The sequence below is a fragment of the Leucopleurus acutus genome (assembly GCF_964270905.1).
Source record: "Leucopleurus acutus genome assembly, chromosome: 18".
NCBI classification, from domain to species: domain Eukaryota; kingdom Metazoa; phylum Chordata; class Mammalia; order Artiodactyla; family Delphinidae; genus Leucopleurus; species Leucopleurus acutus.
The window spans coordinates 4,922,381-4,949,724 of NC_139160.1; the positions used below are offsets into that span (position 1 = coordinate 4,922,381).

The window sequence follows — 27,344 nt, forward strand, 5'->3', positions numbered from 1 at the left end:
AGTGAATCAGCTATACATATACATATATCCCCATATCCACTGGGTAAAAGAATGACAAAAGGCCTGGAAAAGAGAAAAATGGAACAGAACCATTTCATTCCTCCGCAGCTGCAACTAGATGAAGGCATTTCCTCTTTTTATATAGGGGCAGGGGCCTACACAGGAGAGGCAGCAGCTGTTTCAACATGCGCTCAAATTCCTATTTCTAGAAGACTAATACTTGAGACTAGATAATTTCTCTTCTCCACAGGTAAGTGAATATTAATAGAGGTCCTTTTAAGGTTCCGGGGCAAGTTTGTATCATCATAGACATTAGAGCCGTGGTTTTCCAGGATACATTCTGCAGGTTCTGAAACACGGCCCCAGACACCCCAAGGAGCCAGGAGACCCCTGCCCTTCCCATTCTCTCTCCACACAACCCTCTATCTGAAAAGAGATGGTTCCTATTTCTTCATAGCAGTGTTGGGAAATCTATAGGCTCTATGAGAAGAGAGAGTGATACAAAACTGAGAGGGGAGTATGCGGGGAAGTGGGTGATGGGCAGGTGTGAGTAATGAAGGAAGCTCATGGGGGTTGGACCAAGCGGGGGGGGGGGGCTTGGACCAAGTGGGAGGGGAGCGAATTGAGGCCGTGCGGGGTACAGTAAGGAGTCAGGGCTTTATCCTAAAGGCTCTAGGACACCACTGAAATCCTTGGCTTTTGGAAAGGATCCCTTAGCAGTCGTGTGGAGAAAGGACTGGAGAGGGGGACCCTGGCTGCAGAATGCACCTGGAGATCAGGTGAGATGATGGTGGACTGGACAGAGATGAGGCAGTAAAGGGAGATGGATGGATTCCACCCCTAAGGTAAACCAAGCGGCCATCCATAAATGGGGCGAGGACTCCCGCTCAGCTCTGCCGGGGGCGTCTCTGGGCGCTCGGTGAAAAAAGCTGATGGAGGAAATTATCAAACGCAAAAATCTTGCACGGGCTGTGGATGGAAACTGTGAGCATTCAAGCACCTGACCCTGTGGGTAATCAGAGAGCAATTAGGTCTCACTAACTAGATGGAATCTGGCTGCTCCCGGCTCAGATGGGTTTGAAGTGGGTGGGAGTGATTAAGCACAGGCCCATGGCGGTACCCTGGTGAGGCAATTACAGCTGCAGGAAAATTCAACGATCAGACTGAAGCGAGAGGAGGGCTAATTGGAGAAGCCAGGCTGGAACTGCGTGGTGAGCGGACAGCCAAGAAGGGAGGTGTCCCGCGTCTCCCACTGTCCACTGATGGTTCCCGGGGAGGTCGTGTCGGGGTGGGAGGTGGTCCAAGAAGAGATGCTGCAAGAGGGCGAGGACTCTGCTGACAGAGGAGCAAGGACAAAGGTACAGGTGATGCCTGGGGGACCTCTCCTGACTGGTTAGATGATCAGTGACCCCGGAGGCTCCCTGAGGGACGGGGGAGACTGGCTATATTGAGGATGTGGCCGAGGGGTGGAATCTCTCTTGCTCAATCCTACCTTGGTCATCCTTGGGATGACCTTGGCTCATTCACCTTTTGTTTGAGCCAATATTTGAGAACCTAGTGTCAGTAACAGTTTACAGATGGCTAGCACTTCATGGTTGGCAAAGGTGTTTTACGTGTATTTTCTTGTTAATCCTCACAATCTGTGAAGTAGGTACTATTGTCCTCAGTTGGCTGATGGAGAACTGAGGTTCAGAGAGGTCAGTTAACTCGCCAAGTTCCCATATGATGCCCACAGCAACTGTGAGAGGAAGGCAGGGCAGGGTCTCCTCTATTTCACAGACTAGGCAAAGCAGGTTGCGGAGAGTTGCCCAAAGTCACACTCAAGTAGTTAGTGGCAACTGGGGCTGAATCCAAAAGTCTTTCTATGGCATGCCTATAAAAGAAGGAACAGAGCTTCAAGTTAAAGGTGTGTTTCAGGGATGATGTCCTGGTGCTTTGCTTGATCTGCTAGGACAGTGGCCCTAGCTGACCACCTTGTCTGTGCTGGACCAAACCGGGAGAAGTAAACATTAGGAGATAAGAATAAAATCGGGATTAAAGGGACCACATATTGAAGGGCAGTCCACATTCAAGCTATTTTGTCCATTTATCGCCATTACTACATGCGTTCTTGTCACACTGTGTGGTTTTTGGATAGGAAGAAACTTGTGTGATGGTTGGATGCTGGGTCAGGGTCTCCCTCTGGTCAGAAACCTCTTTGTTCAGATGCCCTCTCCCTAGTGTGAGCGCAGGACTACCAGGTCTAGAGTTATTTTGTGTAATGTAACTATGCGTTAGTTATGCTGCAGGACAAATCACCCCCCAATTTATTGGCGTAAACAAACACACACTTATTATCTCACAATTTCTGCAGGTCAGGAATCTGGGCATGGCTTACCCAGGTTCTCTGCTTCAGGGTCTCTCCCAGGCTGCAATGAAGGAGTCAGCCAGGGTTAAGGTCTCATCCCAAGGTTTGGCTGGGGCAGGATCTGCTTCTAAGCTCACATGGTCGTTGGTAGGATTCAGTTCCTCCAGGGCTGCTGGACCGAGGGCCTCAGTTCCTAGTTGGCTGTTGGCCACCCTCAGTTCTTTGCCCTGTGGGTTTCTCCAGTGTGGTTGCTGTTTTGTCACAGTGCACAAGCCCAGAAGGGAATGAAGGTCTGTTAGGAAGATGAAAGTCCCAGTGTTTTGTAGCCTAATCACATCCCATCACCTTTGCCTTATGCTATTAATTAGAAACAATTCACAGGGTCCAGTCTACCCCAAGGGGGTGGGTAATCACACAAGGATGTGAATACCAGTAAGCCGTGTTCACTGGAAGCTGTCAGAGCAGCCTGCCAGCCGCAACTCAAGGGTAAGAATAGAAGGCATAAGCCAGCAGCGAGTGGGGAAAAAAATAAAGGCTGCTAATTTTTGATTACTTATTACGTTGAGCCCTGAGCTAAGCACCTCGCATGAATTAACTGTCTCATATAAATCTCCCAGCAACACTGGCATAGATATCATTATCCCCATTGTACAGATAACACACACTTCAGAGGAATTAAATAACTCTCTCTCGAGGCCAAATAGTAAATGGTAGAGCCAGGATTCAGAGTTGGGTTGCCAAACTACCAAGCCCATTCAGGGCCTGGAGGGGGCCTGAGCCCGGGGACCCCATTTCCCACCTGAGTGCTTTTACCTGAATTGTAGGAATAATAGCTAAGAGGAACAAAAATGCTTTGCAAATGCCAGTCTTGCAAACTTAAACCTAGAAAGTCTCAGGTGTTTTACAGAGAGATTAGAGGTAGGAGAGTGTTAAGGTAGGAAAGCGGTTGAGAGGCTGTTTCAGCTGTCCAGGCTCAGAGCAAAGCAAAGCTGGGCAGCAGGTGGGGGGGAATGGACAGGCAGGTGCACAAGTCGGCCAGGCCAGGGATGGGCAGATGGAAGGAGGAGGGACAGGGGCTGATTGCACTGGTGCGGGTGGGGCCCAAGAGACATCCTTTTCAGAAGCTCCTGGTGACTCCAGTGTGCTGCCAGGGTGAGAACCACTGTTCTACATTTTCGTGGGTGGCAGACAGGGTCACACTGCCAATGGCAAGAAAGGCAGGGAGAAGCGGGAGGGCGGGAGTGTAACCAAGTGGAGATGATAAGATTGTTTCACTTGCAAATAATGTTGAGTTGGAGGTGACTGCTTGATGGTTTTTGCTTTAGCAAAAAAAATCCGCTCCTCATTCAGAAACGTGGGATGTTGAAAACACATTGAAGAGTAAACTGCAGAGAGGATAGAGGTGGACGATGGATCAGTTCATAGGAAAGAAAGAAAAAGAAAAGGCACGGCCTGGATTGTATCAGCTTCTTTACATGCAGAGTTGTTGGGAGAGCTAAGAGGTGCTGGGAAATGTGCTTGGCTCAGGGCGTGGCACGTAATAAATGGAACTATCGGTTAATACAGTCGCATTCACTCCAAGAATGACTCCAGTGGTCCAGTTTAAAGGTAAGCAAAGAGATTCAAAGAACCTTATCCAAAGTCCTACAGGGAGTAAATGTGGACTTAGACCTCAAAGTCGGTGCTCCCCGCTACAACGCCTCACATCGGAGGGCTGAGCACGAAGACGTGGGTACCGAGAAGAAGGTGTGAAGAACAGTTGGTTAAGGCGATGGGAGAAGTTGGGAAGGCAGGAGCAGAGGCACGGGGCACGGTGTGCGTCAGGAGGCCAAGAGCAGGGCGGAAGAGGAAGAGGTTTACCACGCAACCCCGCCACGGCCAGGGGGCAGCGGAATGCGGAGGAGGTAGCCGGCACCGGCACCAGGGAAACCATTTAAGATGTGCAGAGTTGTAGGAGGGCTGTCTGCGGACTTGTCCCCTGAAGAGGGGTCGGACCAGCAAAGGAGAAAAGCAGCATGTGGATGCGTGTCCCAGACTCCCTCTCCCAGTCCTCAGGACCCGACAAGACAGGCCATTATCCTCGTGGGAGAGTCCTGGTTGGTTTTCAAAACTGCACTTTCTTCGCAGGGACTGCTCATCACCATCAGACAAGGGCTTGCCAAATGATTCAAAGTGATGCAGTCTGTGGAAAGTACACACCTGGGGGAACATCAGGCCATCCTGTCATTGTTATCCTCGCCCAAGGATGTCCTTTAAACATGTGGTCCCCATAAAGATACCCATACCATTCAAGCCTCTGAACAGTGCTTCTCAAATTCCAAAGTGCGTCACATCACCTGGAGACCTCTCCGATTCAAGCAGGTCCGAGGTTCCGATTTCTAAGGAACGGTGCTGCTGACCCGAAGACCACACTCTGAGCAGCAAGGCCTCAGGGCAATGGTCCCCAAACTTGTCTGAACGTTGGAATCACCTGGGGAATTTCCAGACTACGGATCCCCGTTTCCCAGTGACAGAAACTGTGATTTAATTGGTCCGGTATATGCTCTGGGCTTGGAAGTTTTAAAAGGTTTCCACGTGATTTTAAGCAAGTTTAGGATGCACTGCCAGGGGGCTTGCAGAGGGAGCATGTAGGGAGCTTGCAGGAAATGAATCCATAAAGAAGACAAACCCAGCTTGTAGTAAGAACTGGATAGTTTAGATCATGCAAGGGTAGTACTTCGAAAAGGGTGGTGGCGGATGGGAACACATTTAACAGTCGCCTCGGGGTCCATCACAGGGCCTGCGACTCGCGGGCACCTTTTGCTGGGGGCGGGGGAGGATGAGGGCCTGGCCACTCTTTCCTCGCTTCCGCTCCTGCCCCAGGGCGGGAGGGGCGGGGGCCGGCGAGGAGCTTCTCAGAGCATGCGCAAAAGCGGGCCGGCGAGGAGCTTTTCGGAGCATGCGCTACTACGCCGGCGCTCCAGCCCCGCCCCGCCGGGGCCGCGCTACCGGAAGTGCAGTCGGACCGCGCGTAGGATCTCACGGAGCGGTCGGTCGGCCTCGGTTCGTGGCACGTGGCTCAGCACGTGGCCGAGTGCCTGACCCTGGGCACCCTGGAGCCGCCGGCCTCTGTCGCGGAGGCGGTGTCGTCCCTGACCATCGCCGACGCGTTCGTCGCGGCCGGCGAGAGCCTAGCCCCGCTGCCCCTGGCGCCCCGTCAGAGGTTCATCTGCTCCTTCCCCGACTGCAGCGCCAATTACAACAAGGCCTGGAAACTAGACGCGCACCTGTGCAAGCACACGGGGGAGGTAACGAGGCCGAAGGCGTGGCCGCGGGGGGCGTGGCGTCCAGGCCGGGGACTAGGGGTGCGGTGCGCGCCAGGTGGGCGCTGCCCGAAGGTCCCGCGCGTGGGTGCGCAGACGCGTTCAGCTTTGGCCCCCGGGACGCACAAGCGAACCAGCCATGCCTTAGGGCAGGGAAGGCCTGGGGAAGTAGGGAGTTCTAGGACCGAGATATCCTTGCCGTGGGCTCAGGGCTCACTAAGCAACACTTTCCCCTTCTTTGACCTTGAGTGGTGGCCAGTCACCACGTACCCATAACGTGTAAATATTTGCAAGCTTGGAATACTCCCTCCCACGCCCACTCCCAACCTGCCTTAAAAGGCCCCGCCTCCTGGGACCGGAATGGAGGAGAACTTTAGAGGACTGGAGGTTTGCAAGCAGCATGTGTTCGTTCATTCATAGTTCAGTACCGTCCTGGCCCGGAGAGCAGCAGTTACGACAGGCAAGGCTTCTGCCGTCAGGGACCTTATGCTTTAAGCGGGAGGACAGCGGAATAAGTAGGAATGCGACGCAGTGAAGAGAGGGCTGCAGGAAGGTGGTCGGGAGAGGCCTCTCTCTTGACCAGAATGAGAAGGAAAGGTCCCAGCCCTGCAGACATTTGGGGGAGAAACAGCCCGGGCAGAGAGAACTGCCAGAGGAGCGTGTGGTCCTCGGGGTGGATGCCGGCCAACATGATTGGGTGGGGGAACCATTCAAGGGGAGCCTGAGGGGCACGCCTGGAGGGTCATTTGTAGGCCAGGGTACCAGTGGGTTTAGAGCCTGCGTTTTGTTTTGAGAGCAGTAGGAAACCTTTGGAAGGTGACAGGTGAGCAAAGGGCGGCTCATGGAGGCCTAGGAATTGGTCGAGTTTCCCAGGATTTGGCAGTCTGGCTTCTCAGGGCCTCAGCTGAAGGCCCTTAACCAGGGTGCTGCAGCTCCTGCCTCCGCTCCTAGCACTTTCCTGACTTACAGGTCATCCCTCTGTGTGTCCTCACGCTGCCCGTCCCCCTCACCCCTGCAGCATTTGAAGGCTGACCGTTCCCTCCCCGGGACCTTGTCCCGCTCACTGACCCTTTCCCCTGGCTCCTCTCCCGCCCTCGAGGTTCTCCACCTGCCCCACTCTCTTGGCTTCTTCTTACTCTGTGACTGGCTTCCTTCATGACGTGCTTTATGCTTCGCCTTCCTCTCTTTCCTCTCACCCGTTCAACCCCCCTAAATTCTGGGCCCTGTTACCAGGATGTCCAGATTAGACTTTACGTTTCCTTTCAGAGTTGTGGGCTGTATTTAGGATATTGGCACTCCCAGCTTCCTTCACACAGGCTAGAAAACTTGGAGTCATGTCATCCCAAATCTCACATTAATTTGACAGACATTTTTCGAACGTCCTGCATGACGGGCTGTGCAGAGTTCTGTGCACCTGCCCTGGTAACGCAGCTCTTGTCTTCCTGTCCACCTGCTTTGCTACCAGTAGCGTCCTTTGAGGCCTTGGTACCTCCTTCCTGGACTGTTCTGGGGCATGTTTTACATAGTTAAATGCACAGAACTGGTTATACGGGGGACATGTTTTGGCTTTTCCTACGGGTTCAGAGTGGAGGCCCTTCCTCCCAACTGCCGGGTCCCACGTGGTGGTTGCACTTCGGGCCGTGAGCTGTGTGTGTCCGGGCACCTGTGAGCTTTCTCGGATGTGACACACTCTTCTGTAGCTGTGCCGGGCGTCCTCTGAGCAGACAGTGGGCTTGTCCAGATGAGACCGCCCGCCCTGGGCTCTGAGTGGATGCGGAGATGCTGTGCGGGAGGAGAGGATCAGTGCGCGCACGCCCCGCTGAGAGCCGGCAGGAAATCTTTAAGGGGGCCGCTGCTGAAGCCGGGTGTGGGTCAGGAGCAGGTTCACAGTACTGTACGGTTACTGTGAAGGCTGCCCGCTGGTTTCACATGGTGTTCCTAGAACAGAACCTGCTGCAGCGACTTTGTGAGCAGCTGCGGCATTTCGGCTGTCGTGTAACCCCAGGCGGGAGATCCTTGCCTGGCCTCCGTAGCAGGTGCTCAGCACTTCCTGGGTGGAAACCACCTCTACAGACAGAGTCCACGGCTTCGCCCATCAGATAGTTTAGGGCTTGAAGTAACACCAGAGCCACTGACGCAGGCAGGATTGACGTGCTTTTTGTCGCCTTCCTGCTAGAGACCGTTTGTTTGTGACCATGACGGGTGCGGCAAGGCCTTCGTCAGGGACTGGCACCTCAGCCGCCACGCCCTGGTTCACACTGGAGAAAAGCCCTTTGTGTAAGTAGAGAACTGTCTTCAGGCCTCTGAAGTGGGCGGCGTTTGGCACAGAAAATTGGCTGATGACCTTGGAGGTGAAGAAAGCGGAGCTGCTTTGGCCTGCATCTCCTGAGACAGGGTTTGGAATGTGCAAAGAGCGTTGGGGCCTTGTGGGTCATTGCGTGTGATAACTTCAGGGACGCGTTCATCCGAAGTTGTCTTGAGTTTGCATCCTCCCGTCTCCCTTTAAAGTGTATCCTAAATGGGAAATCAACCTCGTAAAGTTCAGACCAGATGGAACATGGTTCCCTGGCAGATTCTGGGCTCTGTATCATCAGGGTCTTTACGAACCAGTCAGCTGCTGGGATAAGAGACATATGAACGAGGAAGTAGAGCTTTAACAGTTTATCTTCTTTTTCTTTCAATTAAGCCCCCACTCCTCTGCCATGCCAGTGTTAATTTCATTCTTCTCTGACAGAGTTGCTCATTATCTCTGAAAAGGTAGATATTACTGCTTTTCTTTTAAACCAGCTACTTTAAAGCAGTGGATCTCAAATTTGGGGTCCATCAGAATCACCTGGAGGGCTTGTTAAGTCACAGATGGGAGCAGCCCTCCTGCTCATCAGGAAGGACCAGGTAAAGTATATCCACACCCGTGGAATACTATACAGAGGGGAAGAAGGAACGCAGGTGTTCCCTGTGAAACTAAGAAAATCTCTGGGGCTTATTAGTTGAAAAACCAAGGTTCCGAAGAGGGTGTATTTCGGGCTACCTGCTTGTGTGTAAAAAGGAGCAGGGGAGGTAGACAACAAGTCCTCTATTTGTATTTGCTTCTGTTTGTATAAAGAAATCCTAAAGGCTACATAGCAAAACTAAAGAACGTTGTTGCCTGTCTTGGGAGTGGTGGGAGTCCTGGGTGGGTAGGCGCAGGGCTGGAAGGAACCATGCAGCTGTGTCCCTCTCCATGCCTTTGGTTTCTGAGCTAAGTGGCCGTATACTATTTACAACACTAAGTCTTAAATAAAAATGGGGGTGGATGTGGATGCGTGGGTTGGAGAGAACGGCGAGGGCTACTCCTGCTGGAGCAGGACGACTGCAGTGTCTCTTCCGGCTCGCTCTCCGGCCCACATCCCTCTCTTTAGCGCCAGATCCCTGAGTCCAGCTGCTTGCTGCGCGGCGTTATTTGGCTGTCTCCCTGGTTCCATGGGGCCCAGGTCCCTGACAGTCCACAAGCTTTGTCTTTGGTCCTGTTCTTGTCAGGTGGCATCACTGCCTGCTTGCTGACCCGCAGGGCTCCTGGTTCTTCCCTCCCGTCCTCCACAGCAGAAGGTCTGCAAGGGCTGTCCTTACCCCTCAGGGCCTCTCCCCTCCCCCAGCTGCCCGTGTCTCGGTTCAGGCGCTGGCCTGCACGCCTCACTTGAAGTCTGTTTCCCTGGCCCTCTCTCACATCACCCTCCAGATTGCTTCCTTTCCTAAAAATGGGCAGTGGTTTTGAGCACTGCTTATGTAATGACCTTTGTGCCTGGGCACTTTTGTGGTCTTGCCCCATTTGCTGGACTCTGACAGGAAGTGGTGGTCCAGCTCTTCTTAACTGGGCAGCAGCACTCCCACCCCCAGCTTTGCCAGGGTGTCTCACGCCCCCTGTCTCTGCTGTTTGGTTCCCGGCAGGACTTTCCTGGCCCTGTTCCGCCCCACAGTGGTGTTGGGTTAGATGTCTGTGTCAGGATTGAAGTCAAGAGTGACAGAAAACTCAGCCCAATAGAGGCTTAAACAGGATAGTCTCTGTTTCTCTTGCATAACTAAGATGCAGAAAGGCCGAGGTGGATAGGGGCTCTTCCTAACTTCCTCTGCAGTCCTCATGGTCCAAGATGGCTGTCGGAGCTCCAGCTGTCACATAAGCATTCCTGCCACTGGGATGGAGGGAGGGGCAAAAGAGGTGTGCCCCCTTTTTAGACACCTGTGGGAGCTGAGCAGGATGGGCCAGCACTTAGCGGTGGGACCACAAGGGAGGCTGGAAGAAGCTCTGTTTCTGTTGGCTGTGAACCCAGCTGAAAGTCAGCGTTTTGTTCCTGCGGTCAGAAATAGCACGTTTTGGAACTCGGGGTGGGTGGTCTCTGCCACAGCACCCCTCTGTGTCCTTCCAGTGGCCTCTGGGCATTTCTCCCCCCGTCACTCTGCACCTTTTTCTGCCTGTCCCTGTGGATAGCGCGGTGCCTGATAGGAGTGTTATTCGGGGTTTATCGGTGAATGATGGGTAAGATGAGGGCTTGTAAAGGAAGTCCTGCTTCATCCATCTGGCTTATGAAAACTCATCACAAAAAGAGCACATATTAAAAATCACAAAGAATTTAGATAATTCAAAGTCAAGATATAGAAACACTCATTAAGGGGAGCTACACCGGCTTGGTGATATGTCACAGGCCTAATCGTTTATGGTTCTGTAAATATCTGTTTTTTACCTCTAATGATAAGCTGAAACCAGTTTTTTTGTTTGTTTGTTTTGTTTGTTTGAGGTCTTTTTGGAAATGTAGTTTGTAGAGACATTTCAAGCAAAGTTAAAGTTGTCAGATTCTAAACTGAGAACAATTTAACTTAAGCATGATTTAAGTCTAAGCAGGGTTTAGGCTTTTGGAACTAGTGTTTTTCATCTTCCCTCTGTCCACTGTATAATGTCTGCTACACTGTGCTTAATTTCAGAAGCCTAACAAGAAAATGCATCTCTCGTTACATATAATCACGTCAAATTGAGAGGCGTTATGTGGTATGGCTTAACACTTTGGAATTTGTTAAAGACTATTTTTTATTATACTTTGGAATAATTAGCTTTTATAAAGTGGGAGGATGTACACATCTTAAAATTTCTCTTCCCTTGGTTTGTTAATATTTTGGTTTTTACACAATTTCCTAACAGTTGTACAGCTAGTGGCTGTGATCAGAAATTCAACACAAAAGCAAACTTGAAGAAACATTTTGAACGCAAACATGAAAACCAGCAAAAACAATATGTAGTAAGTATGAATGATTTTATATGCTTAAATTCTGACTTTTTTATGTTTATTGCCTGTGTGTCTAAAATTTTCATCAACCAAATTTTGTTGGTCAAATATCTGAATTTAGTTTGACACTAGCTATCATAATAATGGTTTATTTTGAAAGCAGACTTTTTTGCTAATGAAAGTACATTATTGGTAGACTACCCCAAATGAATCGTTTTTGCTGTTTCATATGTGTTACTCTTCAAAGCTTCTTGAATTTTATAGTAACTAAATGGGTGAAAGTAGCAAGTATGTAATTTCTGCGATATTTTTATCTTGAGAGGATTCTGTTATGAACCGTTCTTGATTTTTTTTTGAGACTACCAAACCTTTACTTAAACAGTGCAGTTTTGAAGGTTGTAAGAAGACCTTTAAGAAGCATCAGCAGCTGAAAATCCATCAGTGCCAGCACACCAACGAACCGCCGTTCAAGTAGGTACCTTACGTGGGTGAAACCTCTTAAAGTTCAGGTGGGGATAAGATTAAAATGCATAGGTTGCATACCAATGCTCAGAAGCAGTTTCTTAATCAACATTTTCCTGTTAAGTTGTACAGTGTATGCCCATTTATGTATTGGGCATTTCACAAGTTTGTGCTTTTGTTTCTCTAACAGAAAGATTTAATGTGTTTCAGAATAATTTGTGAAATTAGTACAATTGTGGTTAAGCTTGAAGGTAAGGCTTATGTCTTAACTACTCAAATAGAGTCTGTTCAGTGGCGTGAAATGTCCTTATGCAGATGCTAAGTATTCCTTTCCTGTAGAACAAAGGTATCTGGGCTTAGCCTGCATCAGAGAGGGTTTCAGGAGGAACAGGAAGAGGTGACTGGACGCGTTGGAAGACACCTGCAAAGGGCACCTGCTGATGGCCGTCCTGCGAGCCCTGGCTGGCGCTTTGCGCGGCTGGGCGGTCCCCTGCCTGGGACTTGTTGCCGTTGACAGTGCCCGTCCCTGCTTGCAGCTCTGCTGCCTCTTCCTGTGCCGCTGGTGGCCTGAGCGCAGAAGGGGCGCCCAGAGGCCATGCATCTGCTGCTGTTTTCTTTTCACACCATCCCATGGCAACATCATTAGAAAAACTAGACGCAAATGACTCAGGATGGCTTAGGTGTTTACCCGAGCCATCTTTTTGTTGCCATGAAAACGGTGTATTTTCAGAGGTATAAAGGTGAAAACTGTTTAATGTGATCACATAAACAAAAAAAAAAGTAATGACTTTTTTCTCTCAGTTTGTTCTGCCCAAGGCTGGTGAAGTAACTTGCATTTCATCTACAACTAGGTCTGAATTTGAAATCCCATTTTTATGACTGGTTTGGTTGTGGGAAGAGGAAACTTTGGCAGGATGAGGACGACATACTATTTAAGTACAGTTCTGTCTGAAAACGGATCAGCTAACGCTCGTGTGTTGTTGACCCAGGTGTACCCATGAAGGATGTGGAAAACACTTTGCCTCTCCCAGCAGTCTGAAGCGACACGGGAAGGTCCACGAGGGTATGTACTGGTGCCCGCTCTGACGGGCACACCAGCAGTAGAGCGTGTTAATTCTCTGACTGCTCGAGTCTGTGGTCATCCCAAGAAGCCGAAACTGCTTGGGCAGGGGCTCCATCTGCCTGTTCAGGTTTTATGCTCTTGACCAAAGAGGTGCTGGGTGTCGTGTCTGCCCTTCCACTCCTTGTTGTTGCTGTTGAGAGTTAACGTTTATTGTTTACAGCCGTGCCTGCTTATGCTTCTTCCTTGTGAAAGGGTTGGAACTCCAGCAGTGGCTTTGCTGCTTCAGCTGCTTTTAACCTCTTCTCTTTCCTTTCCTTGTTGGCATTCAAAGGACTTGGATTATAGTTTGAGGTTTTTGGAGTAATCAGGTTGTAACTTTTTTCAGAAAGACTTGATTAAGCTTGAATCTCTTCTGTTTCCATGAAGGATTTTTGATACATATTCCAGTTTCCCAAACCTTAGAATTTATGTGACTTAAAAAAAAATGTATTTATTTATTTAGTTTTGGCTGCATTGGGTCTTCGTTGCTGTGCGCGGGTTTTCTCTAGTTGCGGCGAGCGGGGGCTACTCTTTGTTGTGGTGTGCGGGCTTCTCCTTGCGGTGGCTTCTCTTGTTGGGGAGCATAGGCCCTAGGTGCGCAGGCTTCGTTAGTTGTGGCACATGGGCTCAGTAGTTGTGGCTCGTGGGCTCTAGAGCGCAGGCTCAGTAGTTGTGGCGCACGGGCTTAGTTGCTCCACGGGCTGTGGATCTTCCCGGACCAGGGCTCGAACTTGTCTCCCCTGTATTGGCAGGTGGATTCTTAACCACTGCGTCACCAGGAAAGTCCCCCCCCCCCTTTTTTTTTTTTAAAAAGACGAGAGACTAGTAGTTGAGTCTTTTAGTTTCTATCTGGTATTTAATTGGGTGAAGCTCAGGCTGACTGTTACACTGACTAATCCAGTTCAAGTGCTTTGCACAGTGTCCATTTTTGTTCACGGAGTTTTTCTCTGGAATCTTTTTTCCCTTAGCTGCTTCTTCCTAGTTCTTTTCTGCAGCATGAAATTTACAAGATATTGGCACTACAGGAAGCTGGGGGTGGGCAAGGTTATCCTTGGTGGTTTATCCAGGGCAAAGGGCTGAGTAAAAAAAGAGGCAAAGGTAAAGCACGGGGAGGGGAAAGGGGCCTTGAGCCATGGAGGCGGGGTTGGGGGAGTGCATCACAGCAGCTGGGAGTTCGTGGGCCGTGTACCCAGCCCACTGAGAACAGGAGAGGGAGGGCCTCCTCTTGAAGCCCTGCTGAAGGGAGAGCCTATATGAAGGACCTTGACATGCAGTTGTTTGGTTTTACTGTAAAATAAACTTTTCTTAGTTTTCATAGCTACCTTGCAGTCTAATTTTTTTTGATAATTATTTTCCTTTCAGTCTAATTATGATTGGCGTTTATGCCGAGTATTCACAAAAGGCCATACACCAATCTGGTTTTTTTTTTTTTGAAATAGGCTATATGTGTCAAAAAGAATGTTCTTTTGTGGCAAAAACATGGACAGAGCTTCTGAAACATGTGAGAGAAGCCCATAAAGGTAAGGCAGGCATGAGGGGCATATAAATATCGGCCCCTGTGGAACTGACTGAGTGCTTTTAAAGGGTGAAACGTTAAATGTGAACTTGAAAGTACAGAGTTTCTATAGTATGTCTGGTGAGTCCAGGGTGCCTCAGCTGTTTGACACGTGAGCGGAGATCTGTGGTCCTGGGCCGAGGCCTGTGTACATTCTAAAGTCTCGGGCAGGTGAGGCCTCCGGGGAGGCACTGGCTGATGTCTGCGGGGCAGTCTGGGAAGCGTGCCCTGGGTGTTGGGGGACACGGAAGAAAACCGGTCCGTTTAACTCCCTCCCCTTGCTGCATCTCCGGGTGGAGAACCCCTGCTGCTTGCAGACAAAAACAGGGACTTCATGTCATATAGGAACTTGGAAAAATTGAGGCACACTGGAGTTAGTTTCCTCCCAGATTTCTGATCTATGTGTCATCATAAGGTTTTGGGCATCGAATATGTCGCTTGATACATTCCATATTAGTTTTTCCTGTATGGTAACACCTGGGAAGTGGGCTCAGTTTGCTAGTCTGCTCCCGCAGAGGACGTAACATGTGACGTGTGCCAGAAGACGTTTAAGCGCAAGGATTTCCTGAAGCAGCATATGAGAATTCACGCCCCGGAGAGGGACACGTGTCGGTGCCCCAGGGAAGGCTGCGGCCGCACCTACACCACCGTGTTCAACCTCCAGAGCCACATCCTCTCGTTCCACGAGGAGTGGCGCCCGTTCGTGTGTGAGCACGCCAGCTGCGGCAAGGCATTTGCCATGAAGGTGAGCGCCCCGCCCGGGCGCCGTCCTTGGGGGCTGCTGGGCTCCAGGGAGCCTGGCCCCAGGCGGCAGATGGCGAGGCTGGGGGGGACTCGGACCCTTCACTCCTGCTCCAGCAGGAGTGGTTCTTCACCAGACTCTGCGAGCAGACAGATTCGCCCCTGCCAGTGCTGTGCTCAAAGTCTGGCCCTCAGCATTGCCAGGGAACTTGCGAGAAATGCACATCAGACCCACTGAATCAGAAGTTTGGGGGATGGGCCCAGTCATTTTTGTTCTAACGAACTTTCCAGGTGATTCTTACGTGACAGAATTTGAGACCCAGTGGCCTCTGGTACCATATGCTTATTATTTATGAGTCTGTTGATATTTGGGGTGTCCTTCTGGGCTGCCATCATCTGGGGATCGAGAAGGGGAGCAAGAGACAAGGACATGGGGGACCTTAGAGCTTCGGGACACTGGTCTAGACTTGGAGACCGTGACCCCAGGTGGAGGGGCCCGTGCGGCTCTGAGGACCCGCGCCCGGTTGGTGCTCTCACAGGCGCTCGTGTGAACAATGGTAGAGACTGAAGTGGGGGTGAGGCTGGCTTCGCACAGCCCAGACCGTGAGAAAACCACGGAACTGCTGGTGGTCAGTGTTCGTGCTGAGGACAGCAGGACTTGGGTCAGATTTTCCACTGGTGTTTGGCGATGCTGATGACACAGATTCAGTTAGAAGAGCCTCCTTCAGCTCAGAAGGGTTTTCAGAACTGGCCCCCCAAACCCCTTACTATGAGAGAACTAGGAAGCCACAGGCACATGTGGTGAAAATGTGTACATTCCTAACCTGGGTCCTTGGAAAAGGCAGTGATTTTAGTCCAAGATTTAAGGAACAGTTCCGCTCCAGTGGTAGAAGTCAGATCCCTCAACAGAATGTAACAGAAAGAAGGCTGTCCGTTTATTTAAATGACTCATGGGGTTTTCATATTAGCAGACACCAAATACCAAGTGGCAGTGTTTTACAAATAAAACTGTTTTTCTTTTTCCTTCATTGTAGCAGAGCCTCAGCAGGCATGCTGTTGTGCATGACCCTGACAAGAAAAAAATGAAGCTCAAAGTAAGTTGAGACTTAGCAAGCTGTTAATTTTAAAACATAAATTGGCTTAAACTAGATGCAATCTATTTAGCATATTTTCAACTACTTACTGCTGTGTGAGGCTGTACTACTATACAAAGCAGTTGTGTGGATTTCACTTTCTTACTTCACGACAGTAGTTTTGTTGCTGTATATACTGCGATAGTTGTGTACCTGATAGGTATACGATTCCAGGAGTTTTGATTTTGAATTCGAGTTACAGCCGTCCCTTGGTATCCATGGGGAATTGGTTCCAGGAACCCCCAGGATACCAAAATCCGCAGGTGCCCAAGTAAAGTTATATGAGGATTTTCGACTGCGCAGGTGTCCACGTGCCTAACCCCCCCAAGTTCAAGGGTCAGCTGTATTTGCATATAACCTCCGCACATCTTCCATATACCTTAAATCATCTCTATGTTACTTACAATACCTAATACAATGAAAATGCTATGTAAATTGTTGGCACACGGTAAATTCAAATTTTGCTTTTTGGAACTTTCTGGATTTTTCTTTCTTTAAAATATTTTTGATCAGCTGTTGGTTGACCCGCAGATACAGAGGCCTGCCTGTAATCTGTCTTCCTTATTCCCAAAGGTGAGACCGTCTCATGAAAAACGGAGTCTGGCCTCTCGGCTCAGTGGGTACCTCCCTCCTAAAAGGACACAGGACCAGGGCGTGTCTTTGCCCAGAAATGGGGAGACTGAACTGCCTTCTGAACTGCACTAAAGGCAAGGTGCCCTCCGCCGTGGCGACGCTGGCCCCAGCTAAACATCAGACTGCTTTGTTTGAAGGACCGCAGACCAGCCAGCTCAGTTATTTTCTCTCAGAAGCACGTTTTTATTAAAATCACTGGTGCAGAGCATTGGATGCTCCGTCGTTTCCATTCCCTCTGTTCAGAGCGTCTCCCCTCTGGGTCCCCAGAGCTGATCTGCACGCACTGTCTTCCTTTTGGCTCAAGGGACGAAGCACACACATCACAGCCTTGCCCCGTCTGATGGGCTGTGGCCTGGATGAGAAGGTAGCTATTCCAGGCATAGTCTGCAGTATTTGATTACATATCTCCTCCTAGAAAAGGAAAACAGCCAAAGACTAATTTAAAACCAACATCTTTGATTCTTCCCCGTGTTAATGCCCTAATGCGCGTGAAAGCCAGCGCGCTTGAATTGCTATTTAAGGGGTTTGCTGAATCGAATCGTACATACCTGGTTAAGTTGACTGAAACCTGTACAATAAGCAGGCAGTTATACAAACTCCATGTAACTAGGCTAATGCACTAAAGGCTTGATAGTTTTAAATCCCGTCATGGCACTGAGGGGCTGTGTTTGGCCCAGACCACCCTCTCGAAAAAAGTGCAAAGCAGTGGGTTTGGGCACTGGCAGAACCCCTCCTTTCCCCCCAGGTTGTCAGCCCAGTGCCGTTCCCAGCACTCATTCACAGAGTCATTGGGGTGGTTAGAAAAATACAGACAACTCAGTTCTAGAGATTCTGGGTCAGCTGGGCTGGGCTGGGCCGGGCCCTAGGCCTGAGTCATTCTAACGTGGAACTAAGGTTGAAAACTGCTGGAATAAATGCTGCCTTTTAGATGCTGCAAGTTGTCTAACTCCAAAAGCAAAGTAGATAGTCCACAGACTTATCCTGGGACTGTAAACTGATAGCCACTTTCTGGAAGACAATTTGACTTTATATGGAATGCTGCTTAAAGGCCTTTATAAAGAGGAAACAGACTTTAGAAGATGAACCCATAAAGTTTCTAACTTTCCTATTTAAGTACTGGATCCTCTACAATTTGTAAAACAGAATAGCATATAGCCTGTAAGTTATAAAGGAGTTTTTCTTTTATAAATTTATTTTTAGTTTTGCGTTGGGTCTTTGCTGCTGCACGCGGGCTTTCTCTAGTTGCGGCGAGCGGGGGCTACTCTTTGTTGCAGTGCGCGGGCTTCTCATTGCGGTGGCTTCTCTTGTTGCGGAGCATGGGCTCTAGGTGCGCGGGCTTCAGTAGTTGTGGCTCGTGGGCTCTAGAGCACAGGGCTCAGTAGTTGTGGCTCTTGGGCTCTAGAGCGCAGGGCTCAGTAGTTGTGGCTCTTGGGCTCTAGAGTGCAGGCTCAGTAGTTGTGGCGCACGGGCTTAGCTGCTCCGCGGCATGTGGGATCTTCCTGGCCAGGGCTCGAACCCGTGTCCCCTGCATTGGCAGGCGGATTATTAACTACTGCGCCACCAGGGAAGCCCTGTGAACTAGAGTGTTTTCATGTGGCGAAGTATTTATGCTACAATGGAAAAAGTAACGTGTACATTTTGCATTTTGAAAAACAAATTGGAAAGCTACTATCATCACTGGGTAGGATTAGTAGTTACTTTTCTTTGCCTTTACATTCCCCAGATTTTCTACAGTTGTATTTTTTTTTTTTTTTTTGCGGTAAGCGGGCCTCTCACTGCTGTGGCCTCTCCCGTTGCGGAGCACAGACTCCGGACGCGCAGGCTCAGCGGCCATGGCTCACGGGCCCAGCCGCTCCGCGGCATGTGGGATCTTCCCGGACCGGGGCACGAACCGCGTCCCCAGCACTGGCAGGCGGACTCTCAACCACTGCGCCACCAGGGAAGCCCTACAGTTGTATTTTTAAGATCAGAAAGAAAACAAAAACACACAGGCAGGCAGCCACACCTGCTTTTGCTCACCATTTTGTTTTCTGGCTCTTCTGCAGTCCTCCCTTTCTTTATTGTGATTTGAACTTTGTACTTTTTCTCGATCCACTGCTGAATCTGTTTACTCTTTGTGTCCAAATCATGTTGTCCAATATTTGAAGAAAAAGTCAGTTCCTTTGTCAGGGTGGGTCCTGGTTTGAAAGAGAGACTTGGCGCTAGTCTGTGTGAGGCCTGTGCTTCATCCCATGCTCGTCCTAAGTCTACGTTGCTACAGGGGCCCTACAAGTCCTCCTGTCCAGTAGTTTCACATGCCAGTAAACATTCAAACACGGGAGACAGACACAGGTAAAATACCAATTTTTTACCTGCCAAGTAAGAGTATTTCAATATGGAATGCTTCTGTTTATCATTACCATTGTCTGATGAAAGAACAAAGAAGTGGTCCTTTAAAAGGAACCAGTTAATCCTTATTCTTATTTTGGATGGTGGGTAACAGGTGTTTATTATGTTTTTTCTTTAGGCTTTCTTTTCTGATATTTTTTCTTCTTTAAATAAAAGTAATTTTTCTAAAAAGGAGTTCTTTTATTAACACCTCTTTGCTTCCTTACAGCTCCTACCAGCTGGTCTGAGTTCTCTGTCAGCCCTTCAGCCATCTCTGAACCAAGCTTCTCAGGCTGTCCACCTTTTTGTTGTAAACGTGACATAGTTTGATGTCCTTATCACCCTAGCTGGCCTCTGGATAGTTTTTGTTTTCCAGTCAACATCTCTGTTGTTAAATGTGGTGTCAGAAAATTGACACGTGGCCTTACTGTGCACTCTGGAGCCAGCCTTCTGACCTCTGTCCCAGTGTGTTTTCTGTAATGGTCAGCACTTACTAGGAATCATGAAAAGCAAACCTCTTCACTTAATATCCAACTCACGGCTTCTGTACGGTTTAAATGACAAGTGAGTTGGCACATCACGTGAGTGTTCCTACCCTTACTGTGACGAAACGGGCGTGGGGCACGCTCCAGGAATCAGAGTTAGGGAGTGCTTCCGTGTGATTAACTGCACACACACACACCCACACACCCACACACACACACCCCCGCTTAGAGATGATGGGAGCAGGGGAGGAGGGCACCCCGACAGGTGAGCGGCCCAGGACAGGACCAGGAGCCCACCCCACCTGTCCACATCGTCATGCCCTTGCGCAGTGGAAGGCCAGGCAGCCGTCGGGGGGGTTAAGGGGTTCCCATTATTTTGGTGATGGTCACCTTGTTTTCCCCTCATTTTACACAGGTGTAGAGGAAGACATGACAGACACAAGAGTAGCAAGGAAAATAGAAAAAAAGGGATAGAAATAAGTGGACGAAAAAGACACTGGAAACGGTGGTGAAAGGACGTCTCAGCTTCTCACTGGCCTGTTGTCACAGGGGCCCTGGCAAATGCCTGACCTCAGCTGCGGATGTGCAGTCCTGAGGACCTCGGGGGCAGACAGCAAGGTACCTACCAGGCTTGGGCTCGGCCCTCTCCATCCCTCTGAGCCGGAGCCGCTCCTGGTAGATCTGCGTGCCCGTCATGAGCTGGTACTGCGGGGGCTCGGCGCCGGGGTCCCTTGGCACCAGCCGCAGGTCCTGCTCGGCCATGAGCCTGATCACGTTCGCTCGGTGCATGGGGCCCAGGTCGTTGCCCTTCTCGTCCAGCACCTGAATGATGCGCTCCTTAATTTTTCTTCCAACGTTACGAAAAGCTGTTTCATTCTTTTTTTTCTTTTCTCTCTTGTCCTGGGTGTCTTCAGTACTAAAAGCTTCTGCGTGAATGAGGCAGGACGGTCTTGGGGCAGAGGCAATGTGGGATGGTTCCGCCAGCGCCGTCTTCTGTACGACGTATTTACCCAAACGTCTTCTAATGCAAGTATTTTCCGTTTTTATAGTTTGTAATGTTAACCTCTTTAGCAAAAGAGCAGCCATCCTAAAAAGCAGGGAGAAAAGCTCACTGAAGTCTGATCACTCATTCCCATGGGTCGGTGCCGTGGAACATGGAGGGCGTGTGTGAGCCTGTGGGAACCTCACCTGTGAACACTGCAGGTCCATGCACAGGAAGCTTAAAAGTTATCTTAGTTGACTCCGTTCCCCATGGATCTCACAGTGCTGGCTCCAAAAGCAGATACACCCTAAGGCTTTATTTAGGACGATGCAGAACACTGAATCCCTGGTGACTCACAAACACCTCTTCATGAACGTAGTGAACAACTCATCAGTACATCTGACAGTCTACAAAAGGTAAGAACACTGTTATAGGAAAGGGGACCCTCCGGGAAGACAGCTGACCCCCTGGAAGAATGAACTGGGACTCTCAGAAAGGAAATGCCCTGACATTAAAGTGGCCTCATAAACTACATCCATCGCTCACAAGGCAGGTGCTGCACTGCAGCCGAAGGTGAGCTGAAGCCTCAGGCGCGTGTGGTCTGACTTCACGGCTATGAACGCTGCACTCAGAAGAGGCACTTTGATTTTTTAGTTGCTTGTCCGCCACAATGTGTCCCTCCCACCATCCACATGACAGGTAGACCTGAGAAGTGTCTGAGGGAGTGACGAGAGGACCCGTTCATCTCATCTAAGGTTTGCTGAGAAACACAAGAGAGTCAAGAACTCAGAGAGGTAGGTGTGTGCGGCTCGTCAATGAGAAGAGGATGCGGTGCCTTAGACGGCGCTTCTCAGAGAAGGCTCCCTGCGGCACCTGCTCGAGCATCACCTGGGGCGTTTGTTCAGACTGGAAGCTCCCTCTGGTCCAGCTCTGATCCCACTGGGCTGGGTAACCCACCCCTCCTACCCGTCACCACCAACCACGCCCACTGTCGACCAGTGACATGGGTGGGGGGAATGAACAGCAAACTATGGAAAGTGATGGGAGGCGCACGTTCTCACCTCCCTCCCCCGCAGGTCTGTGGCTATGGCTCCAACCCCCCAGCCCCCCCAGAACGCCACCCTTGCAGAGTTAACTGCCCACCCAGCCCCTCCTCGCAGATACCCAGCAGGTACCCTCATCAGCACGGCCAGAGCTGAATTCCACCTGCCCTGCTCCCCGCTCTGCCCTCACATACACCCTCTGGCGCTCAGGCCCAGAACAGCTGAGTGATCCTTGACCCTTCTTTTTCAGCACATCCCACTGTTCACCCTCTAAAAATCAGCAGGATCCAAGCACTCCACCTTCTCCCTCGCTGTCTGTCGCCCTGCCCCTGACACGCCCTCATCTCTCACCTGGATCAGGTCCCAGCCTCCTGACCGCCCTCCCCGCTGCTGCCCCTGCCCCTTAAAACATGGAAGTCAGGCCGCGGCGCTCCTCTGCCCACAGCCCTCCGCGGTCCCCACCTCGCTGCAGAGCCCCCGGCACCAGGCCCCCACCCACCCCTGCCCACAGCACCCGCCCCGCTTCCTGCGCTCCCTGTCCCCAACCGCACGGGCCTCCCTGCCATGCCTGTAAACGCCGGGCGCGCCCTCCCCCCAGCCCCCGCCCCTGGTGGGATCCTCTCCCTCAGACGATGCCAGTTCATTTACTTCTCGGCGAGGCCTTCCCTGTCCACTCTGTCAACGGCACATCCCATCCTTTCAAACCCACGACCTTGCCTTTTAAAGAGATTCACTGCTGACATGCACTGATCTACACACGAACACTCAGTCTTTCCTCACTGGAACGTAAGCTTCATGAGAAAACGTCACTTGTCTACTTCGTTCACTGCTGTGCTCCCCACACTACCGCCTACAGCCTGTCTCAGTACGTACAGCGGTCCTCGGTATCCACGCGGGACTGGTTCCAGGACACCTGGCATGGACGCCAAACTCCGAGGATGCTCAAGTCCCTCATATAAAAAGCTGTCGTGTTCGCACATAACCTGTGCACATCCTCCTGTACACTCTGAATCAGCTCTAGATTACTTATAATACCTAATACGATGGAAATGATATATAAATAGTTGCCTGGCACAGTCGCTTTTTGGAACTTTCTGGCAATTTTTTCTTTTTCGAGTATTTTCAGTCATGGTTGGTTGCAGCCACGGATGTGGAACCTGTGGATACGGAGGGCTGACTGTACGTGCTGAATGACTGCGTGAGCCCAAGGAAACCGCCAGGAGGCAGGCGGTGTCTGGGGGCAAATCTCCAGGTCGTCACGTGCATCAGCGCCCCCCACCGCAGATGCGCCGTTAAGAGTGCTCTTTTCATTCTAGAGATACTGAACTTTCCTCCGTATATTTTCTTCCTTTATTCAAAAGCTGGGGCCCTTTTTTCCAGGAGTATTCAATCATACTGCTGTGTCAGTTTTCTTCTGGTGCTCTTCTATAGTATCGTGAGAAGATATTGTCAGATTTATGAATGAACCTTGAATAAAATGATCCATGCTTTACAAAAAAAAAAAAAAAATTCCCAGCTGGCATTTCAAATGTCCACCAACCTCAGTGAGCTCTACGGCCAGATGTTTCATCCACAATGAATGGGTTACCTGACGGTCATGAACTGGGGATGCAGATGCTGTAAAGGCTCCACAGTGGGACTGAACTGGGTTTTAAATAGCTGAGATACTTACTGTTCAATAACAGACACTCAGATACTTGTTGCCACATGGCGGAAGCCGGCAAACCAAACAGAAAAGTCTGAAGACACTGGAGACGACTTTCCCATTATCCTCAGAAAGAGGGCAGCAGCGGCAAGTCCCAGAGCTCAGTATGAGTTAGGATGAAGCTAGCAGTTACAGACGAAAGCTAGCGCGCCCTGTGTAACGAGTCACCAGCACGCTACACAGAGGGCACTATTCAATAGTAGGATTTTGTAAAACAAGGAAGCGAATGAACAAACCAGGCACAGGAGAAAGATGAAAGGAAATTTAAGAAGAACCCTGAGGTTTCCTTAAGGTTGAAGACACAGTAATTTTCATTCCCCTATTCTTCCTAATTACCATTATTTTTCTAATTTTTTTTTTTTTTTTTTTTTTGCGGTACGCGGGCCTCTCACTGTTGTGGCCTCTCCCGTTGCGGAGCACAGGCTCCGGACGCGCAGGCTCAGCGGCCATGGCTTACGGGCCCAGCCGCTCCGCGGCATGTGGGATCTTCCCGGACCGGGGCACGAACCCGTGTCCCCCGCATCGGCAGGCGGACTCTCAACCACTGCGCCACCAGGGAAGCCCTCTCTAATTTTTTATAAAGAGGAAGTATTTTTTATACTGATAAATTCTATTTGTTTACAAAATAAAAACTATTTCAGAACGATAATGTAGATTTTTTTTAAAGCTTTAAAAACATTTTCCAAGAAGAGGAAAAGGTGAAGAGTAGAAAAATTATTATAATAACAATAATTGAATATAATATATTAATATATAATTATTAATTATATTTTCATATTATATATAATTATATAAAATTATACACTATATAATTTATATAAATTATTTTTATGAATTATAAAACTTATAAAATTATAAAAAATAAAATATGACATAATACTATATAAGTATATATTATAATTATATAATTATAATATATAATTATTAATGTAATAATTAAAAATGATTATTATTTATCTTTACTTTTTTAAAGGTTCTTGCTATTATTCAAATTTTAAAAGGCTTTAAATTTTCTTGACTTACACAGCAGTTATGCTTCAACACTAGCTAAATTTTGGCTTCGGATCAGCAAAAAGGAAGATATACCTGTTTCTTCAAAGTAAGCTTTTCATAGGTAAAAATATAAATAACAGAGTTAGGGAAAAACCTGTGATATGAAATTTGAATCGGAAACATCAACATAAATTCAAGTAATTGAGAAACTTCTTAGGAAAATTCTCGAGCATGTACAGAAAAAACAGCAAAATAAAGGCCTAAGCACCCATCACTTAGCTCCCTGATTTGCAGCATGTGGTCCGACAGGCTTTCTCTCCACCAGCAACTACTCCCGGGACCCCAGCATCTGAACTACTTCCGAGTAAATCCTGTGTCATCCGTAAACGCTCCAGTAAGAGCTGAGGACTCTTGTATCTTTTGAATAAACACAGTAACACATCCCAACTGATAATCATTCCTCTATATGTTCAAATATCCAGTCTTCAGGTTTCCCTGATAATATTACCATTTTGTTTACATTTCATTTACAGTTTGATCGCATGAAGAGACTCCCACGGGCCAAATGTGTGATAATTTAAATATCAGTGACTGAAATTCATTTCAACACACCGAATATGCAAAAATCTATGAAAAAGAAAGATAGCCACAACTGTATGTGACTGCTACTCTGACTCCTTACTCTGGAAACTGGTCATTGAAAAAGAACTAAGCACTTGTCCTACCTTTTTAAGAAGAACTGTAACCACCCCCAGTTGATGAAGAAAAGCGTTCTTTAGAGGAGAATGCCAGCTAACACATGGAGAAGAAAAGTAAAAGTAATTTGAAAACCACCATTTTGCCACCTCCGATCAGATCACTGACTCAGGCAAGGATGGATGCAAAGATCATTAGGTAAAAAGCTGATGAGGAAACAAGGTATTCAAGCGGTGCCGAAGGGTGACCCAAAGAATACTTCCAGACTCAAGCAGGAAATGCGCACTCTGGCCGCCACCCCGTAACAGAGGTCAGACTCAGCACACTTTCAGCATGCACATCATTAACTAGAGTTCAATATTCATTTACAATCTTTTCATTTTGAGGCAAAGTTTACAATGAAATGTACGAATCTTACATAATTTGACAACACCGTTGTTACCAAACTCCTATCAACTGAAGAGGTGAAAATAACTTCTATTTGTTCACTCCCTGCTTTTCTTTCCTCCATAGCTGACATTGTATATTGACATCTATTCTTTCCAGGGAGGTTGAATCAAAAGGTACATGGATTCTAGTGGACTAAATATTTGTGAAATTAATTTTGCCAATTCCGATGACTTTAAGAATCCTTTCTCACGCCTTCCAAAGGAGTTTCACTAAGTCCTTCTGCCTGCTGCCCCGCCCACTGCCCCACCCGCCCCATTCCAGCCCGGGGTGGGCACTGCTGTCACCAAGCCTTCAGGTTGCTGTCCGCTGGCCCTGGTTTTGTACAAAGTACTCTCCGCACTGCCGAGCTGTTGACGAGCTAGAACACTGATTAAAACACTGGAAAAAGCTAACATATATCTTGGCCAATTACTTAACCACATTTCTTTAGCCATAAAATTTTAAATTTATTTTATTTTTTAGTTATTTTATTGAAATGAGTTAACCATCCACAAAACATTTTTTGAAAAGCTCTTAAATCCTGAGCTCAAGACTCAATATTAAAAGTTGTACTTATTCCTGTATATTAATTTTCTAAACGGTCATCTCACCTTCCAGAACTCCCTATCTCAGTGACCAGCATCTCAGTCCGTCCAGAGCCACGTCGTCTTGTCCACTTCTGCTCTCCCGCACTCTCACAGCTAATCCAACACCAAGCCTCCTCAGTCGTACTTCCGAACACCATAAATCCACCTACTTCTCTCCATATCGACGCCACCACGCTAATTTAAGACATCTTCCACCTCTCCTTTGGATTCCCATCAGTCTCCTAACTAGGCTGTTACACCATGAGCTCTGCAATCAGCTCTCCCCTCTGCAACGCTGGTGTTGTCCCGGCACCCAGCGCCCGCCCACCTAAAACTGCCTGAAGATTAAAGACCAAGAGCTTTCAGGAGGCCAAAAGGTCCTTCGCACCTTTCTGGCCTCACTCCATTCCAAATTTCATTTATGCCTAAACCCCCCTGGCCTTTCCGATCTTGAAGTGCTCTTCCCCTTGGTTTAGGAAACTCCATTCCTGTCTAGCGGGGTCTTTCTCAGGGCGTTCTTTTGATTACCTCCCAGACTAGGCCAGCTCTCCCCTGGTCAACCCCCCCTTTCCCCCGTGTCCCGCTATTTGCCTGTTGAGCTCAGAGTTAAGTGCGTCCACAGAACAGCTCATCTTTCCACGATTATAATTTTGTGATTATCTTATTACTGTTTCTCTCAGACGGTAAGTTCTGTGAAGCAGGGAACGCATCCGGTTTACCCTTCCCTGCATCGCGCTGGGCACGGTCAACAGTGGCTGATTTTCCAGAGCTCTCCACTCTGCACTTCCTTACACTGAAGCCTCTTATAACCTGTACTTGGAACTGCGGCTCTTCAGTAAGAAAATGTATTTACTTCTTTCAGGAGTCTTATGCCGTGAAGCCTAGTAAATGGTAAATGGGAAAACAAGAAATCCCAGATCACTCAGCGACCTTTCCCACTACACCGCCTCTCTGGCCGCAGAGCGCAAAGAGCCTGCACGCCCGCCAGTGCTCCGCGCTGAGCCAGGGACTGGGGAGTGGGGGGAGCCCGGCGCGCCAAACAGACCGGTCACGTGCATCTGTGGTGGCCACGCCCACCCGAGCCCCGCCCCCGCGGCGCGCCTGGGCCGTAGCGACGTACGGCCTGCGTGCGTGCCCGTACGTGCACAGGGATAGCGGGGCGGAAGGTCCAGGGGCCTGAAGGACCGTGGACGGCGGGTCTAGATGCTGCGGCTCCGGGGTGCGCGGACAGCAGCCTGGGCTCGAAGACGGCTTTAAGCCCGGCCGAATCCCCGAACCCGCGGCACGGTCTGCAGGGCCTGTCCGCTGGCGGGTGGGCGGCACTGAGCTTCCAGGGACAGGGACACGGCCGAGCGCAAGGCCGCGTCCTCCGCAGGCACGTCCTTACGACCCCGTCTTCCCGCTGCAGGTCCCCTCACCCGCGCAGCGCCCCTTGCCTTTAGCTTTACCTGTTCCGGGCCGCCGATTGGTAAGGTTTGGCAGAAGGAGCCCGCAAACGGGCTCCGCCGTGTGAGACCCTGTCACCGTCCG

General features: G+C 49.5%; 2 protein-coding genes across 3 annotated transcripts; one reads left to right on the plus strand and one right to left on the minus strand.

The window, feature by feature from the left end:
- Window positions 1-1,262: 1,262 nt before the first annotated feature.
- On the plus strand, window positions 1,263-16,725 carry GTF3A (general transcription factor IIIA; the record flags this gene model as incomplete). Its single annotated transcript, XM_082859775.1, has 10 exons — window positions 1,263-1,358; window positions 5,362-5,634; window positions 7,826-7,926; window positions 10,817-10,913; window positions 11,284-11,372; window positions 12,353-12,426; window positions 13,905-13,985; window positions 14,536-14,765; window positions 15,796-15,855; window positions 16,468-16,725. The coding sequence occupies 10 exons, from the start codon at window positions 1,263-1,265 to the stop codon at window positions 16,597-16,599; spliced, it is 1,233 nt and encodes a 410-aa protein (XP_082715901.1). The 3' UTR covers window positions 16,600-16,725.
- Window positions 16,589-27,344, minus strand: MTIF3 (mitochondrial translational initiation factor 3). 2 transcript variants are annotated; one of them, XM_082859699.1, is made up of 5 exons: window positions 27,263-27,344; window positions 20,568-20,768; window positions 20,006-20,466; window positions 18,547-18,704; window positions 16,589-16,938 (listed from the first exon to the last, which is right to left on the minus strand). In XM_082859699.1, exons 3-5 carry the CDS (start codon window positions 20,463-20,465, stop codon window positions 16,720-16,722), a joined length of 837 nt encoding a protein of 278 aa, XP_082715825.1. In that variant the 5' UTR covers window position 20,466; window positions 20,568-20,768; window positions 27,263-27,344; the 3' UTR covers window positions 16,589-16,719. The 2 variants fall into 2 exon arrangements, with proteins under 2 accessions (XP_082715825.1, XP_082715826.1); XM_082859700.1 differs by lacking the exon at window positions 20,568-20,768 and having other exon boundaries at window positions 27,263-27,338.

Coding starts and splice junctions, on each gene's coding strand:
- MTIF3 (XM_082859699.1), bottom strand. CDS start 20,465: ATGGCTGCTCTTTTGCTAAAGAGGTTAACATTACAAACTATAAAAACG. Junction 18,705..20,005: donor GAGGGCCGAGCCCAAGCCTG/GTAGGTACCTTG, acceptor CTTTCAAACCAG/GACCCACCCTGACAAAGGAA. Junction 16,939..18,546: donor AAGAGCCAGAAAACAAAATG/GTGAGCAAAAGC, acceptor TTCCTTTTCTAG/GAGGAGATATGTAATCAAAT.